The sequence below is a fragment of the Sylvia atricapilla genome, chromosome 2 (assembly GCF_009819655.1).
Source record: "Sylvia atricapilla isolate bSylAtr1 chromosome 2, bSylAtr1.pri, whole genome shotgun sequence".
Taxonomy (NCBI): Eukaryota; Metazoa; Chordata; class Aves; order Passeriformes; family Sylviidae; genus Sylvia; species Sylvia atricapilla.
This window is the reverse complement of record NC_089141.1, coordinates 101,485,360-101,501,739: the sequence shown is the minus strand read 5'-3', so window position 1 is coordinate 101,501,739 and position 16,380 is coordinate 101,485,360. Positions and strand designations below refer to the sequence as shown.

The 16,380-nt window shown below is 38.2% G+C and overlaps 1 protein-coding gene across 1 annotated transcript in view; it reads right to left on the bottom strand.

The window, feature by feature from the left end:
- Nucleotides 1-444: 444 nt before the first annotated feature.
- Nucleotides 445-16,380, bottom strand: part of PHEX (phosphate regulating endopeptidase X-linked) — a 96,878-nt gene continuing 80,942 nt past the window's right edge. Inside the window, exons 16-22 of the mRNA XM_066313967.1 lie at nucleotides 14,972-15,026; nucleotides 11,813-11,880; nucleotides 9,964-10,094; nucleotides 6,923-6,988; nucleotides 6,705-6,809; nucleotides 4,912-4,988; nucleotides 445-1,703 (exon numbers count right to left, since the gene is read on the bottom strand). Of these exons, the coding sequence (XP_066170064.1) occupies nucleotides 1,601-1,703; nucleotides 4,912-4,988; nucleotides 6,705-6,809; nucleotides 6,923-6,988; nucleotides 9,964-10,094; nucleotides 11,813-11,880; nucleotides 14,972-15,026 (605 nt within the window). The 3' untranslated portion in view covers nucleotides 445-1,600. The remainder of the gene's footprint in view (nucleotides 1,704-4,911; nucleotides 4,989-6,704; nucleotides 6,810-6,922; nucleotides 6,989-9,963; nucleotides 10,095-11,812; nucleotides 11,881-14,971; nucleotides 15,027-16,380) is intronic.

Genomic DNA, 16,380 nt, shown 5'->3' with positions numbered 1-16,380 from the left:
ATGAAGATATTAAACGACACTGGTGCCAGTATGGACCCCTGAGAAGCACCACTTTTCACTGATGTCCATTAGGACTCTGAGCCATTGACCATCACCCTCTGGATGTGACCATCCAACCAAGTCCTTACCCAACAGATTTGACCAATCCTTGTAAAAAAAGTTTATCTTACTAACATTTCTATACTTATAAAATAAAGTTAAAGCATATAAAAATTATATTTTGTATAAATGTATATATACACAGGGACCAATATGGATTTGCATTATTTAAATCAGCCTAAAGAAATTCCTTTTGAAAAAAAATCCACCTTGTAAAAATGAAATAATGCAGAAGATATAAACATATACCACCTATATAGGTACATTTCTGTTAGGAAAAAAAGAGCTGTATGTGTATCCTGCCTCACCTTCCATTCCACCCCTCACAGTAATAGTATGTGTCCAAGTTTTTCTGGTGTAATAAAATATCTTTTCATGAATATTCTTAAAAAACAAACTGAAAACTCCACTTGTCTGTATTTTTACTGTATTTTGAAGTCCTCTGCTCCTAAATTGCTCATTTTGTCCAGACAAGTCAAATGATGCTGGTATTCTGTTTTTCTGTCACATATTCTTACCTTAAAATCACAAGTCATCTGCCTCATCCAGAACATGAGGGCAAACATGCACACTCCTTACAAGACCATGTAAGACCCAGACACTATAAAATCTGTCATTTAAAAGTGATATAGTATTTCTGGCTGAAAAAAATGAATGCCAATGAAGCTATCTTCAGCACAAAGTAAAAACCATCCCCAGGGGAAAAAACTGCCTACAGTGTAATCCGGGGTAAATGCTGCAATATTTATGAGTATTGTGGTGCTGGGAATCCCCTCTGAGAGCCTCTGATTTCCACCATGCATTGATTTTTATCATAAGCTGTTCTAAAATTAGAAAAGGCCACGATCTGACAAGTATCCTTTATGATTTAGTCCTACACATGGATACCATGAGGTACTTTCTCAGCTTGAAACTGTTCCAAAACCAGAGGCACTAATCTGAAATATTAAACTGAACTTATATAAAGTCTTGTGTCTTTACATCATGCAACATCATTTATGGCATGCTGGGTTATGACAGCTGAAGTTATGAAAATGCAGTATCACGCAGCAGATCAGAGCTGGCTTTATAGCAGGTCATGAATTTCTTCATCCAGAAAGAATAAATTTTGTGTGGGAGCATTCTGCATAGAACCCCTGCAGAGCAATAGATTAAAACTGGATTTTAGCATTTACATCTTGCTCAACTATAAATCAGGAATTAGAATTGATAATGGCAGTTATCTATCAACAGCAGTGCAACTGCAGATGAGCCAGAGTAGTTTTATGGTTAAAAGGAGTTAGTTTTTATTATTACACTTAAGAAAAGCTCTTCTATTTGGAATGTTTCTAGGCTCTAAATAGGGACTGATCAGATCGGCACAGACCATCAGCATGGACGAGGAAGATGCATTTGAAGTAATAACACCTCTCCAGATTTCAGACCATCACTCTGAACGTCTGGCAATGAGCAGTTCACATTGCAGCCTGCTGCTTGCAGAAAAGCTGGAAGGGACCAGAAGCTACCAGAGCCGGCAGGACTCTGCCCCGCGGTTCATCGTCGTGTTCGCCCTGCAGTTGAAAGCTTTTCGGAACTCCTCAAAGTTGCTCATGGCCCCAATTACCCTGCAAAGAGAAAAGTGATTGACATGCAGGTTGCCTTTTGTCAAACACCACAGGTCTGCAAGTGTTTCAGTGTTTTCACCTTCAGGCTGAATTTTCAGGCTTTCATATAATTTTTTTCCACAAATAAAACTAAAAGGTCCACGAGAAGGACTCCCAGGAAAAGTTAATATGAAGCAAATATTGTTTCATGCTTTGAGAAACATCTTGCTTTGCTAGAAACTCGATAAAAAAACAAATGCCTTTTGTGATACTGTGTCTTTTAGAACCATTTTCTATGGAAACCCTTGATATAATTCCTGGCAGCAGAGGTAGGAGATCAGCAGTAGCTGTGCAGGATGGGTTCCTTCTTCCAGCCCTGCCAGACAGCAGCAGTGCAGCAGGCAGGAGGGTGTAAGCACACACTGGGGTTGTGCTGGCAGTGGATTCATGTGGCTCCAGATTCTCCTAACAACACTCTCTGCCCACCCACACACACGGGGTGCCTGGGGATTTGCAGGTTCAGAGGGCAATTACAGCCTCTTGTTGGGCAGCTCAGCCTTGCACCTGTGAGTGTCTCAACTCCTCAGGTATTTTGGAAATATATTTTCTGAGCCTTCTGCCCTGACCAGCTCCCAAGGTCTCTTGCTTCTACCACAGGTGGTGTGATACTGAAAGGGCAGCACATCCCTGCCTGACACAAGCTGGACAATGTGTCTGCATTCCTGCCTGGCACCTTCAGGCATAGGGGAAGAGCTTGGTCTTTCCATGCTGTCATCTTTGGCTAGTGCTTCCATGTCTGCATTATTTGATGAAGTCAGAAACCATTATTTTACATTTGCTAGATTGCAGTTGTGTTGTTTGCTGCTTTTTCCTATGTTTTTAACCATCTTGGGATTCACTAACCTGAAACTTGAAATGGTATTAAAGAGTTTTCTGAGTTAAAAGCAGAAAAATATCTACTGTGTAATTGTACACCTTTCCTTTGTTATGCAGTAGGGAGGCATTTTTCTATATTGCAGACAATCAGCTTCTCAGTGTAGCTCAGCATGGTAGAAAATATTCTTATTACATTGATTAGACTTTATGTGAGTAAGAAAATTTGCAGTCATCTGGCACAAAAATGCCTAAAGGTCAGTTTTGTAGGGAAGATTACCAAATTAGGTTATGCTTCAAATAAGATATGCAGCTTTACTGTAAAAAAAATTGCAGATACATATTCAGGGACTGGAACAACAAGAGCTGGTCATGCAGAACTGCTGCTGACGTTGGTAGGAGTTCTGCCTGCCATGCCAGGGATTTCAATCTGAATTGCCATTCAAAAATATCAAAGACACATGCTAATACTGAAAATCTGCCAATTAAAAACAAATAAACCCAGAATTTATCCAGTGGAAAAATCTTTATGTGTGCATGCATGCCACTTTTCTACCCATGGTTTGGTATTGCCACACATTAACTGAAATCAGAATGGAGTGTCTGGATTTCATCCCATTGAATTATAGTAGCGACACCTTTCCTTGAGCAGGTCACGCTGGCCTCCCTTGGTAATCAATAGAAAGATGTACTTGCACAGTCTAAGTAATTTAAATTTATTACCTGCTGAAAGATTATTTTTATATATGTAAACTTCTAAAATACCATTTCCTTTTTGACTGTGAAAAGAAACTGGTGTGAGTAGTTTAGATGCACACACCTGTGTTCAAGACACGTGTTGTTCATTTCTATATTTTTTATTGTTACCTTTTATAATTGCTTTTAGAAGAGCTGTTTGAGATTTTTTGGACAGAAAGAGCTGTCAGTGTTGGAGCTAGCTGTATTACAGTATTACAGTTTATTACTGTACTATTACAGTTATGCTTATAATGGTCTTGGGACATAAATGTAACCAAGTTGGGAGAAATAGATAATTTGTTAGCCCAGCTGATATGATTTGCAAGAGGAGGAAAGCACCAGTGCTTTTTCTTCAGTTCTGAAGCAGAAGCCAGTTCTCAGTATCCCGCACAAAAACTAAGAAAAAGTTTTGTCTTTATTTTCTAGATCTCAAATTAATCTAAACTTCTCCGAAATTTTCTTTCATAGCCTGAAGCCTTCAGGAGTTTTCCTAATAAATTCTTTATCCTTAGAGTTCCGTGTATATCACAGTTTCATGGGAATGTATCTATGTAACAATTCAGAATATAAATACACCTATAGGTAAATAAATCTGAGGACTTTAAAAGACAATAGATGGTTACTTTACCAAAGTCTTAACAAGGGTAGGAATTATGAAAAGAATATCCTGTAGGCTGAAGATCAGCCTGATGCTCCTGTTCTCATTTTCATGGTGTATTTTCAATGTTAAAAGGCATACAGATTTGCATATGAACCACTTTTACCCTCACTAGCTGGTATAACACTCTTTTAGGCAACAGAGAGTGGTAGGATTCTCTAGGAGGCAAATAATCCACCGTATTGTGTGAATTTTGTTGTGGAGTTAACATCCTCTGTCCAAATAAAGAGGTAATGTAGTACCTGACCAAGGGCAAACACAAAATTCTTAGTTAAGTAAATGCAACCAACATGAAGCCCAACAAAACCAATATGTTCTTGGTGAAGAAGCAGAAAAATAAGCCCTGACTTCCTAACTCCTATGTAATCTCTAAAACTTCCCCCCTTCCCATGGCAGGGAGTTCATGGGTGGAGGAGCCTGTGGGAGGCCCTTGGGCAAGGACAGACTCTCTGCTATGGCTGGACAGCCACAGCTCCTTCAAGCCAAATGTCACTTGGAGGCCAAAGGAAGAGTTTGAACTGAACTCACAGGGCCTGTTTTGCTTTACATTGTCAATGTAATTCAAGGTCGAGAATTAGGAGCTTTTAATGAACTCAGACAGGTTAAATCAAGGACCCTACTTATATTTACTGCTTTCTAAACTAGAATTGCTTAGGGAAAGAAAGTGATAGATGAGGCATTTTGGGTACTCAAGCCATGATTACAGGACATCACAGAGATCAGAATGTGTTCTGGTTCAAATGCTTTTGAAGGTAGATGCAAGCTCCTCAATTTTACAAAAGAGCATTTGTAACAGTGAAAGATAAGCTAATAAAACCAGTTCAATTTCCATGTAAACCAAGAGCACAGTCCAATTTTGTGTTTGCTCTTAACCCCCTCTTAAAATGCTATATTTCTGCACTTCTGTTCTGCAGTGATTGATTCTGTGTGTACACTGAGGAAATACCACATTTGCACTACCTGAACTGAGGAGGGCTGTGAGCTCCGGTATATATCTGCTCCCTTGCAGATTCCGGTCTAAAGGAGTTGCATCTTACCTAAAAAATAAAAAAAAAAAATTAAAAACTCCAGAAACAGGCACATTATCTAGGATGACTTTTTATGTAAAGCAAAATGTAATGTCACTGTTCTTAAGATGCCTATTACTTATAGAATGTATAAAATGGAAATACACCATAAATTCCTACTTTGTTTCACCTTTGTCAATCTGCAGTTTTCTCTTGGTATGTTCTTGTTTTTCAAATCCCCTAACAGATCCAGTGTCCACCCACTGTTTTTCTCTACACACTCTTTCCCATCATCTAATCACAGTCAATTTAGTAATTCTTTTTTTTTTTTTTTGAATTCTCTATAATGGTAGCTTGTCTTTCAGCTTGTGCTGCAGCATCTAACACCGTAATAATTATCAAACATCCTTCTTGGTCTCAAAACTATATAATGTGTATAAAAGGTACACATAATGATGCTTATCATCTCTAGAATTGCTGCTCTATTACCTATTTATACCATGTTGGAATAATTCAGTTTCTTTTGAAATTACACATTTTTCACATTTCCATCAGTGGTCCCCAGTTCCCTGTTCCTGATAGATACTTAACCCAATCATAACTGACCAAACAACAGAGTAGATAGAATATTTGCACAACTGAATAATTCTTCTTACGCTGTATCCACTGCATGAAAAATCTTCTTTAAACTGTCCCTACCATACCTAAGTCTCTACATTAAATGTTCCTATCAACAAAATCTTTTAAGCCAGATTTCCCACAGGATTTCAGTGGACTTCAGTGCAATTTTTTTCTGGCTCAACACAGTTCTGACATTTTAAATAAGCCTGTTCAGTGTCTTGAGTTTTGTGGAAATAGACTGAGCTTGAGGCTACCTTGCACACACTGCTTTCACTGTGCATGTATCCTCCCTGTGAGAGACCACTGGACATATCATTCCTGCAGTGATCTTGTAAGACCCCCAGATGTTCGCTATTGTTTCAAAATTTTTTTTGGAGAAAAACTGACATGAGATGAAACTTAATCCAGCATAAAATATGAGAATGGAATATTTTGTTTGTTCAATATGGTCAAACTGAAACAGCCATAGGCCCACAGACTTCTACACTGACTCTCAGCAGAGAAATCATTTTCAGCCAGGACTGATTGCAATGGGTCCTGTTTCTTCAGTTGGGGATGATTCATTCCTTCAGCAGGTGGTGAAGTTTCATAGCCTTTTACCCCTCATTTAGGGAGTTTGCCCCAATTTGTTTACCCAAACAAATAATTTCTGATCCTCTCCCTTGGTCTGTTTTTTCTAAAAAACTCACATCCCATATCAAAGTTTTGTTACAGCATATTTAGCATACAGATGGGAAAAAAATAAATGAAGACTTTCTTCACTGCTGCTTAGTGTCCTTGAACAGAGTACACAGTAACAAATGGTGTTAGTTAAAACTGAAAGAGGCTGAGGAGTCAATACATGCAGGAAGACCCTTTTAGTGCAGGGAAGTCAAAAGAAGAAAGCAAGTTGCTGTGACAACACTGTGCAAAACCAAGAATCATTTCAGCAGGTGTGGCACCATGGGTAGTTGAGGACAAAAAAGGAAAGAGAAAGAAATAATAATTGTGGGAGAAATCTCTGCTTATACTCTCAAAAGTTTGTGTTCAGATGATGCAGGTTGTTGAAACCAAGCAAGCTCATCTCTGCACTGCATATTGTTCAGGTTAATAGATGTGGATATGCAACACATTTGCATTACTCACATGGGCATAACTCAGAAAGAAAAGCTGGTTATGTGTGAAGTCAAGGCCTGGCAGTAAAGGCTCTTCTTCTCCTCCCCTCTTTTCTGTAATCCATTTCCTGTATGCCTGATAAGAAAGAGATACTAAGTGCCTTTCAGCAACATGAAGATAACCACAGCTATTTTTTCTTATATTTTTTTTTAATAATATGATGTCTCAGATATTTTTCATCTACTTACCCTGAAAGCTTCTCGCAAACCTCCATTATCTGCAATGTTTTCTGCCAAAGTTCTCTTCCCTTTCACCTTGGCAGAATGAAAGAACATCAGTCATTTGACCCATTTCTGAACTTCCTACTTGATCAGCTTCGAAAAGGGAGGGGAAATTAAAACAAGGCAAGAACAACCTCAGTGAATTTCAAGCAACTTTTGTTAGGAAAACGGGGTTTCCAAGTGAAAACTGCCACTAAACTATTTTCTGTGATGAGTTATCCTGGCTCTGGTCATAGATCTCTGTAGCACAAAAATATAGTAGATAGAATGCACTTGAGAATTCAGTCCCTGATCTTTGAGCTGAGTGTCAGTAATTTTCCCCAAAGGACTGTTTATATCTGGTGGCATGTGATATCCAGTAGCCTCTTAAACTTTTATCCAAAAGGTTATATTTATTTCTCTACATAAATCTCAATATACTACTGGGATGCTAGAATAACTTCTAAGTCATAACATAAATAAGCAGAATTAAAAATAACTGTCAGAGACAGAATCAAAATTGGTAGTATACTCAGTGCTCTAAAAATATCTGCTAAGGAGATTCCTGTTGCTTCTCCTGTGTATTGATTCCAAGAGCAGGAGCAATAGAAACAAGAATGTATTGTGGGAAACTGCACTATATAAACTTTGTGAGGAAACTGGTCTCCTGGCATTACTAAGTGCAGTATCATTACAAAGAAATCTTAACTTTTGATGGAGTAGCATTATCTCTACTCACCCAGCCTACTGAGGTCCTTGTGTTACCAACTGTATTTGTAATTAAGCAGTTTTCCTCTCTCCTGTGCCTCAAATAAGCAAGATAATTGAGCACAGTTTTGAGCAGGGCTCTGAAGGTCAAAGCTGGCTGCAGCCATCAGCTCTCCCATGCCACAGAGATCAGTACAGTGGGGCTGGCAACAAGACTCAGTTTCAGGATGGCAAAAGAGGGAAAAATGCAGAAGAAGAGGTAAAAACACCAAGGGAATGGCCAGGTACTTGTGCACAGCCCCACACTCAGGGCAGAGGAGCACCCGGATTGGACTCAGGACATCTTTCTTGATGCCTTGGGTGCAATGTTATGGGAAAAATGGGAGCCACAGAGGAAAGTGCAACCCTTTCCTGCCAGCTCTTGCCTGGCCTCAGGAGGATGGAGATGGAGGTGAGAGAGAAGCTTTTAGGACAAAAGGGGCTGGGGACACCAGGGAACAGGCATGCACACCAGCTGCCTTTTTCGCTGGCCTTCCTGCTCACACGATTTACTTGCACTGGGCTTGTGAAGGAGACTGACTTAGAGCATAAGATCAGAGTAACCAAACAGTGGCACAGAGCCATGGGTCATCTAAAAAGTGGAAGAATTCTTTCTGCTGATCTCAGGCAGCTCTGGATCAGGTATTTGAGACTACTCTGCACAGAGAGTTTGTGGCAGGGATCAGGGACCATGATAAGCCCTGTATTTGATGAGATGACTTTATGTGATTATTGCACTCTGAAGCAATTTCTGTATCCATTTTTTCTTTCATTAGGCTTCTTTTCTGAAGACATTTTTATTGTATACCAGATGAGAAAGAAGAATAATAAATAGGTTTCTTGATCCATGAAAAATATTCATACAAGAGTAAAAAACTTGCAGAGTATTGATGTAAATGACAGGCCAAAATTATAATAAAAAAGGTCTTTGCTTGCATAGCTCTTCATACAAAAGCTATAAAATATGGCAGAAAATTGGAAAAATCTTCTACTATCTAAAAAGTGCTTTTGGTTATTCTGTGGATTTAGAAGAAATGGGAGGACAAGGCTGTGGGTAACAGGATCTCTCTAGTAAGCCCATCCATGGACTTCAAAGGGAGTATCCACACTGGGAGGAAATTCAGACCTAACTCATCTCAAGAGACAGTGCAAAAGGTAAAGAGGATGACCAAGCCAGTGGCAGAGGCATGGGAAGGGCTCAGCCACATCCTTGGGGAAGGTTTTAATTACCTTCTCTGAGTGGCATTTTTGTAATGACAGTTTTTGTCCTACAAATGTACACGAATAAACCTGAGAAATTTTATTTGTAAATTAGCTTATTATGAAGTATTTCAAGTCTGAGTTTCTGGACTTCAGCTTGGAACACAATATGGCTTTTTTGTCTCTGAGATCAGCACAAAACAAGCCCAGGAAAAGTGCTAGAATTGTTGATAAGCATTTCATGGGGCCTCACTTAAAAGGCAAAGATGTACTAGTATTTCCAAAATGTAAGTAGGGGTGATAGAATTGAGTGAGGACTGCAGTATGTGTTTTATCCTGGAAAATAAGATTAAAATCATGTCCCAGACAACATTACTGGAATTTCAGCTATTTATTTCTGAAGGTCTGGGATTTATCCTGTTTATCCTCATTTTGGACACATATATGAACATACACATTTTCAGAGAAGCCCATGCCTCTGATAGACAATGAAACAGAAACAATTCCCTTGCACTTTCTTTCTCAATCCTTTTCTAGGAGCTACTGCTGTCATATTCCCTTGATTAAACATACAAATGGGATCTGTGTGCCCACATGGAAGAAATAGCAAGAGCTGAATCTGAAATACAGTAGGGCTTATGCATCCATTTTATAGCTGCAATAAATAACAGGCAGAATTGTTAAAGGAATCTTTACATGCTATTATATTCTTTCTAAAAGAGTGACTGCTCAGTTTTCATTACAGACCTCATCTTTAGAAGACATTTAACATGCTCACAATAATTAGACCAGCCCTGCTGAGTGGTTTCATCGTCTTCCTCTGATTCCAAAACAATGTGATGGAGAGAAATGGTTTAACCCTGTCACCAGATTGTGGGTAGTGCAATTTGATTGGACTAATCAAACCTGACAGACAATTTTTAACACAATTATTCACCTCAAAAAATCATTTGTTGTGAGAAATGAAGTTGGTAGCCTAATATCCCAATACGTTGGGATTTATAAAAAGAGAACCTATAAAGAAAGCACAAAACCCAAACTCCTCATGCACCACTGTTTTCAGTCACTGGTGGTTTACATACATGTAAGCCAGCTTCCTTCCAGTAGTAATTGTTGTATTGATTAATCATGCATTTTGTTTTCTCTTTAAATCTTTCTTCAGAGTCAGTTGTCCACCAAGGGTCTAAATTTCCATTTTTGTCATATTTCCGACCTCAAAAAGGAAAGAAAGAAAACAAATGTTTTTGCAGAGGAGAAAAGCTTTACAGTTTAGGAATCTATCACCTTCACAGAAATGAGAGGCGAATGAAGAGTGTGTACAAAATAGATAGCATCAGTGAGCAAAATCTTGACCCCACTCAAATCAGCAGCAAAAAGCTGGCATTCTATCTATTGTCATAATTTCCATTTGCAAAAAAAGATAGTAATGACTAATGAGTTCTATAGTACATTTTATAATTACATAGTGTAAGAGGTACTTAGCTTTCTTGCAAGTATTTTTCATTCTCAAACCATGTATCTTTAATTCTGAAAATGTGATTATAACTAATTTATTATTAATTCTTCACTTGATCAGGAAACAAATCCATTTCATGCAAACTTCTGAAGTTTCTATTTTTGATTTTGGAGCAAAACCAAAACATTTAAACCCTACTCATGGCTTGTTTCAGCCTGAGGCCCCTGCTCCCTATCATTTGTAGGAGAATATTTCATCTCCGTTATGACCCCAGCCAGTCAGGCACAGAACATTTTTGGACTTTTCTGGGAGTGTGTTTAGCTGCCCATGTGGATGCACCCTTGCTCTGTCATTTCATTCCTCTTTCCAACTGCAGGAAGGAGAGGTAAGGAGCAACACAGATGTAGTGCCAAGTACTGAAGATGTTTTGTTTCATCTATTTTTTTTTTCCTCTGTGTACTGTCTTGTGGAAAGTGACAAATTCCTTAGAGATGTATTTATTTCTCTATTTGGAAGGTAAGACCCTGGCAAGAAGGAGGGGTCTGCTGAGGGAATCAAACCTTAGGTTCCTTTCTGACTGGCAGGAGACAAGGTGGAGATTCGGTGCTCACCTACACAAGGTGGGAGTTTATGAAGAAAAATGTCTCCATTCTGGAGTGTCTGCAGACACAAAGTGTTGTAGAGCAGCCAACAGGATACCAGGATACAATGGTTTGTTTGTTTGGTTGGTTGGTTGTTTTTTGGTTTTGGTTTTTTGGGGGGATTTTTTGGGTTTTTTTGTAGATATTTAATATTACAGAACATAACCAAACTCAAAATTAACCCCTAGCGAAGGAGGTTCAAGTTTCTTTCTCTCTGCACCTTCCTCCTCTCCCCTCTCCCCTCATTTTCTTCCAGGAGCCAAATTTTTAACAGCACTTTGCTGAGATAGCCAGACCTAGGCAGTGGAAATGCCCCACTCCATCCATTTTTTCAGGACAATTGGATTCACATTTTCTGACCATTTTCCCCCTCTCTCTCTTTTTTGAATTCAATTTTAATATTTTGCAGCACCTTTTGTGTACCACTCTTGTTCCAGTACTGTATTTTAAAATATTCGCAATTATCTTTTGAAAAATGTCAAACCTGGAATGAAAAGTTTTCTTGGAAGTAATTTTTATCAGTCAGAAATTATCCCTTTGTCCTTCCCACTGCACCTGTTAAGACTTTCAGAATCTGTTGCTGATTTAGTTTTCATTCAAGACAAACAGAAAAAAATGAAACTTGTGGTATTTCTTACCAAACAAAATCCAATTCAGACAAGCAAGGTTCCATGTCAATCAATCTAATAAATACAAGTTTATCTTTTTTTTCGCACAACTCAGCGCCATTGAAAAAAACCAAAACAAGAAAAAAGCTACAGCATGTACAAGTCAGCTTTCTAATCTGTCAACTCTGTAAATAAAAAAGTTATCAAAATGCAGTCAAATACTCACCATTGCTATCAAATCCGTGAGTAAACTCATGGCCAACAATCACTCCTATGGCACCATAACTCAATGACCTGTAACATGAAGCAGCAGTTTTCTCAGAAAGTGTTCACAGTTATGAACATCAAAGGACAAATGACCTCAGGAAAGATCACTATTGATTTAAAAAGAAGGTGAGGAGGTGGAGGGTATGGGTCTAAAAATCAGACCTACACAATTTTGACTTAAAGATGTTGAAAGTCTTAACACTGAACTCTTGTTTAAAAGTAGCATTTAATCTAAAACTTTGGAAGCACTGTCATAGTTCACTCTTCCAACCAAATCCCTTCTCAGCACCACATGAGCTCCAAAATATCTCCTTTGGCTGACTGCATTCTGTATATCCTCACTGGGAACAAAGTTACAGCTGTAACTACTCTGAAACAAAGACTATATTTTGTAAAGCCTTAACAGGTCTCCATTCAGTTTTAAAAAGAAAGGTCTTATAATTCCCTTGCACCTGCCCTTGAATAGGACATGATAATGCAGTCAGATCTAATGCACCCAGGAAATAGAGTAAAAAGAAATACTTTGTATTTCTGATTGACAATTAATTATATATTCCTTATTATATCCCAATAAAACTGCTTTTAGGAGAAATAGGGATGAAAGAGAGAAAAGCTCAGGGCTTTTTTACACCAAATACAGTGGATATCATGGGGTTAGGTGATTTAGTCAATGCATTTTTCATATATTGAGCTGCTTTTTGTGATTTTAATTATTTCAGTTATTGAGATGTTATACTTCAAAGTAGCTTATAGTATTTCTAACACATCTTATTGAAATAGAAGAAAGGCAGAGGGTTTTGAAATAATGTATGATTGGACCTAATGATCCATAGTGCACTAATTGCTCATCTCAGTCATGCCCAAAAAGTATTATATCATTTAATTCCCTCTTCTTCCATAAAATCCTTAATTTTGTTTTTTTTTTCTTTCCTGAATACTTTCCTGGTACTTTGCATGTGTTAAAATCTTCCCTACTGCTTTTTAGTCCAAGCTACAAACCATCTCCAAAAAATGCAGATTAAAATTATACGTTTCAGCAATGGAAATATCATCCTTTTGTGTGACAAATTTGTAATCTTGTGTAGCACACAGTGATAATTACCCCTAATAAATGTACTATATAAGACTTGTTTTCCATATCTGAAGTAAAAGGGTTATACAGTATCTTTTGCAGCTGAAGAAGTATAAAAATAATGGCACAAAACATGTAAAGAGATCGAGAAGAAACAAGCCCTATTACTAAATATATCTTATTTTTCCTCTAAGGATCTTTGTCACCATGAGTGACAGGAGAAAGAGCAGGCTAGTCTTCTGGCACTCCTGCAGCTTTCCTTAGCTCTAAAAGATGGTGATAAGGTTGCAGTGAATTTTGGCCTTTGAACCTGTGAACTCCAGCATTTTGTCCAGCTCGGCAACATTTTTTCCAGAAATTTTTCCATCTCTGTTCATGCTTCTCCCTTCTGGGCACAGTTGGACAGAGGTGGAAGGGACAGGTGCAGCCCAGTAGATACAGTATTAAAGGGGAACTTTCTGGGACTGGGGAGGCTCAGAGAACTGTAAGGAAGCCATGAGGTCAGGTAGTTTGAAGTCTCTGCTTCAACATACCTGGCACTGAAGAATCACAACTGTGAATGATTTGAGCATTAATTATTTTTATCTCGTGTATTGAGATGTAAAAGTGACAGCTAAGCTTCGCTTTATGCAAATAGATGTAACAGTTTTTTGGTGGCTGTTCTGGAACTGGACACTAAAATGCCACCAAATGTTAAATATTTGCTAAATCAGTTTTTCAGCAAGCACTGGTGACTTTTGGATGGTTTATCTGTTCTACTGCCATGTACTGTTTCTTCTAAGCAGATGGAAAACACCCAGAATATTTCAAGGACAAAAGCAATGTATTGTCTGATATAAACCAGCTACATTTGTTTACTAAATTTCATTTTGATACCTACTCAAGCAAAACCAATTTAAGCTAAGGTAACCTTTAAAGAAGAGAAATGAGCAAAGTATAATACTTTGAAAGAAACACAATTTTATCTCTATGGCAGGAGGTCAGAATACAGAGAAATCTCTTCAGAAAGCAAAGATGGAAACAGGTCTGCAATAACTGTAACAGAAAATAAGTTCACCTTAACAAAAAAGGACTTTCTTCTATCCCCAATTACCACTTACAAAGTCAGCTGCCCCACAAGAATTCTCTTGGAATACAAATTAATTTGTTCCTAAATTGAACGTGTCTTTCTACATGTATTGCCAATTTTCCTGTTTACAAGGACACAATCCAGATTGGACGATGCCAAACACAAAATGATCAAAAAGTTTGATTTTCTTTTTAACAAAGATTTATTAAGGATATGTTTCACCAGTAACTGGTTTTATATAACTGCAAAATAACTTTCAGAAACTGCCATCAGAAACTTTTCATGGTCTTGTCCTGCCCTAAAATAGAAACCTATTGAACTGCACAAATGTAGTGATTTTTCAAAATTTAATGTATGTGACCTATAATTACCCTTCCTCAGCTACATGGGCACATGGGCCTGCTCAGGCAATCTCAGACAATCACTTATGCTCATGAAGATATTCTCATGCACCTCGACAGGCACAGACAAGGGCCCACTGCTAATCTTAGATATTAGCAGAAAGTGAACAATAAACTGATAATAATTGGCTTCTAAGGGTATTCACTTCTGTTCAGGAAGCATTAGTTACCTGATTTACAATTCCTTTTAATACCTGCCATGTGCATACTGCTGCATCTGCATGCTGTAGCATTGAAACACTTTCACTTGGGTGCACTTAATTAGCAATTCCTGTGAGAAATCAGTCATCAGTTTAAGACAACAGCAACACATACAGCTCTCAAGGGTAAGAAAAAGTATTGCACAAAGCAGCACTTCTCAAAGTCAGCTCTTCCAGTGGCAAAAGCAGGAAACAGCAGGAGAGAAGAAAAAACCCAAGGGCCAAATTTGGCCTACAGAAGGGCAGTTTTCCCAGGTTGCCTTTAGTACCACAGCCTTCTTCTCCATGCCCTTTTCTTTGTCTGCATGTGTTTGCAATACCTTTACTTGGCATTCCTCAGTTCTAGGTGGATGAAGTTCTCTGGTGCAGTACTTACCTAGGATATTCTGTTCCCCAAAAGAAAGGCTTTTGAAGTTCTCCTGCTGGGAATCCTGCAACAACAAAAAGAAAAAAAAAAAAAAAAAAAAAAAAAAAAAAAAAAAGAAAAAAAAAAAAAAAAAGTGAGGTCAATTGAATGCAACTGGATACCTGTCACAGTGCCCAAGGGTTTAGATTTTATATCCTCATTTGTTTTGTTTCAGAAGGTTTTTCGAGGGGAGCTTTCCCTCGGGTGGTTGAATGCAACAGAGAGGATTGTGGAGAGGCAGCAGAGATCCTGCCACACACACGTCTGAGTGAATGCCTGTGTTCCTGTGAAAAACACACCTCATATTTCCTATGAAGAGTACTGACTACCCTCAGATGTGCTGACTGATCAATAGACAATAGATAGGTAAAGTGCAATAAGAATTAAAATACCGTTAGATTAATGAGGCTTCAGTGAAAGAAATATGAAAATGATAAAATGTAAGCCTGGTTCTACTTACTCTGTGAAAAACAGGGTAAATGGTAACATTTTGTAAGGGAAAACACAGAGGAATCAAAACTGTTCCTCAAATTCAAAGGCACAGATTAATTTTTAATTCCAGGGGGATATTTTAGTGCCAGGATACTAAAGACAGTGGAGCTGCACATGGTAAAAGTTTAACAACTCAAAGAATTACTAAATAAAATATGCACCCATGGTCAAAGTTCTTACGTGATGGTGAAAAGTGTCACCATTCCAGCCCCAAATGTGGAATTCACTGTCTTGTGTCACAAACTGCCATCTATAGAGCACAGGCACACACCTACTTAGAAGGTTTACCCACATGGTCATCACCATGTAGAGGAAGAACATTTCCTCAAGTGGTTCACTTGTTTTCCCAGGAGCAGCTGCTTCACCCTATGGATATCTCTTCAAGAAATCACCTGAACACCCAGAACAATACAAAAACCATTTTATTCTAACTCTATTCAGTTTTTTGTTGATAGTTTGGTCATGGATTTCTTTATATCTGACAGAAGTTGTCAGGCAATATATTTGTCTTTTCCTTACAAAGTCTTTAAAAATTTACTTTTAAATGAAAAAAAAAAAAAAAAAAAACCAAAACAAAACAAAAAAACACCCCAGCATGCTGAATATAATTCATGCCAAGTGATGTGGCACAAGGTATGTCCTTCTGGTTTGCCCAGCTGCTTATTTCTGTTGCTCCTCCATGGATGCCATCATTCCCTATCTGCAATTAGCTTATAAAAAGTGTGGGCTTCAAACGTATTTTCTGAGTGTTGTCTGGGGTTTTTTTTCTTACTTCTCCAGATGTTGTTCTATTGTTTCAAGCACAGTATCATTTTCTTTTCCAGCACTACAAACCACAATTTTACCAATGTCAAAGTTCTACTGATCCTTGCCTCCCAGTATGCAGA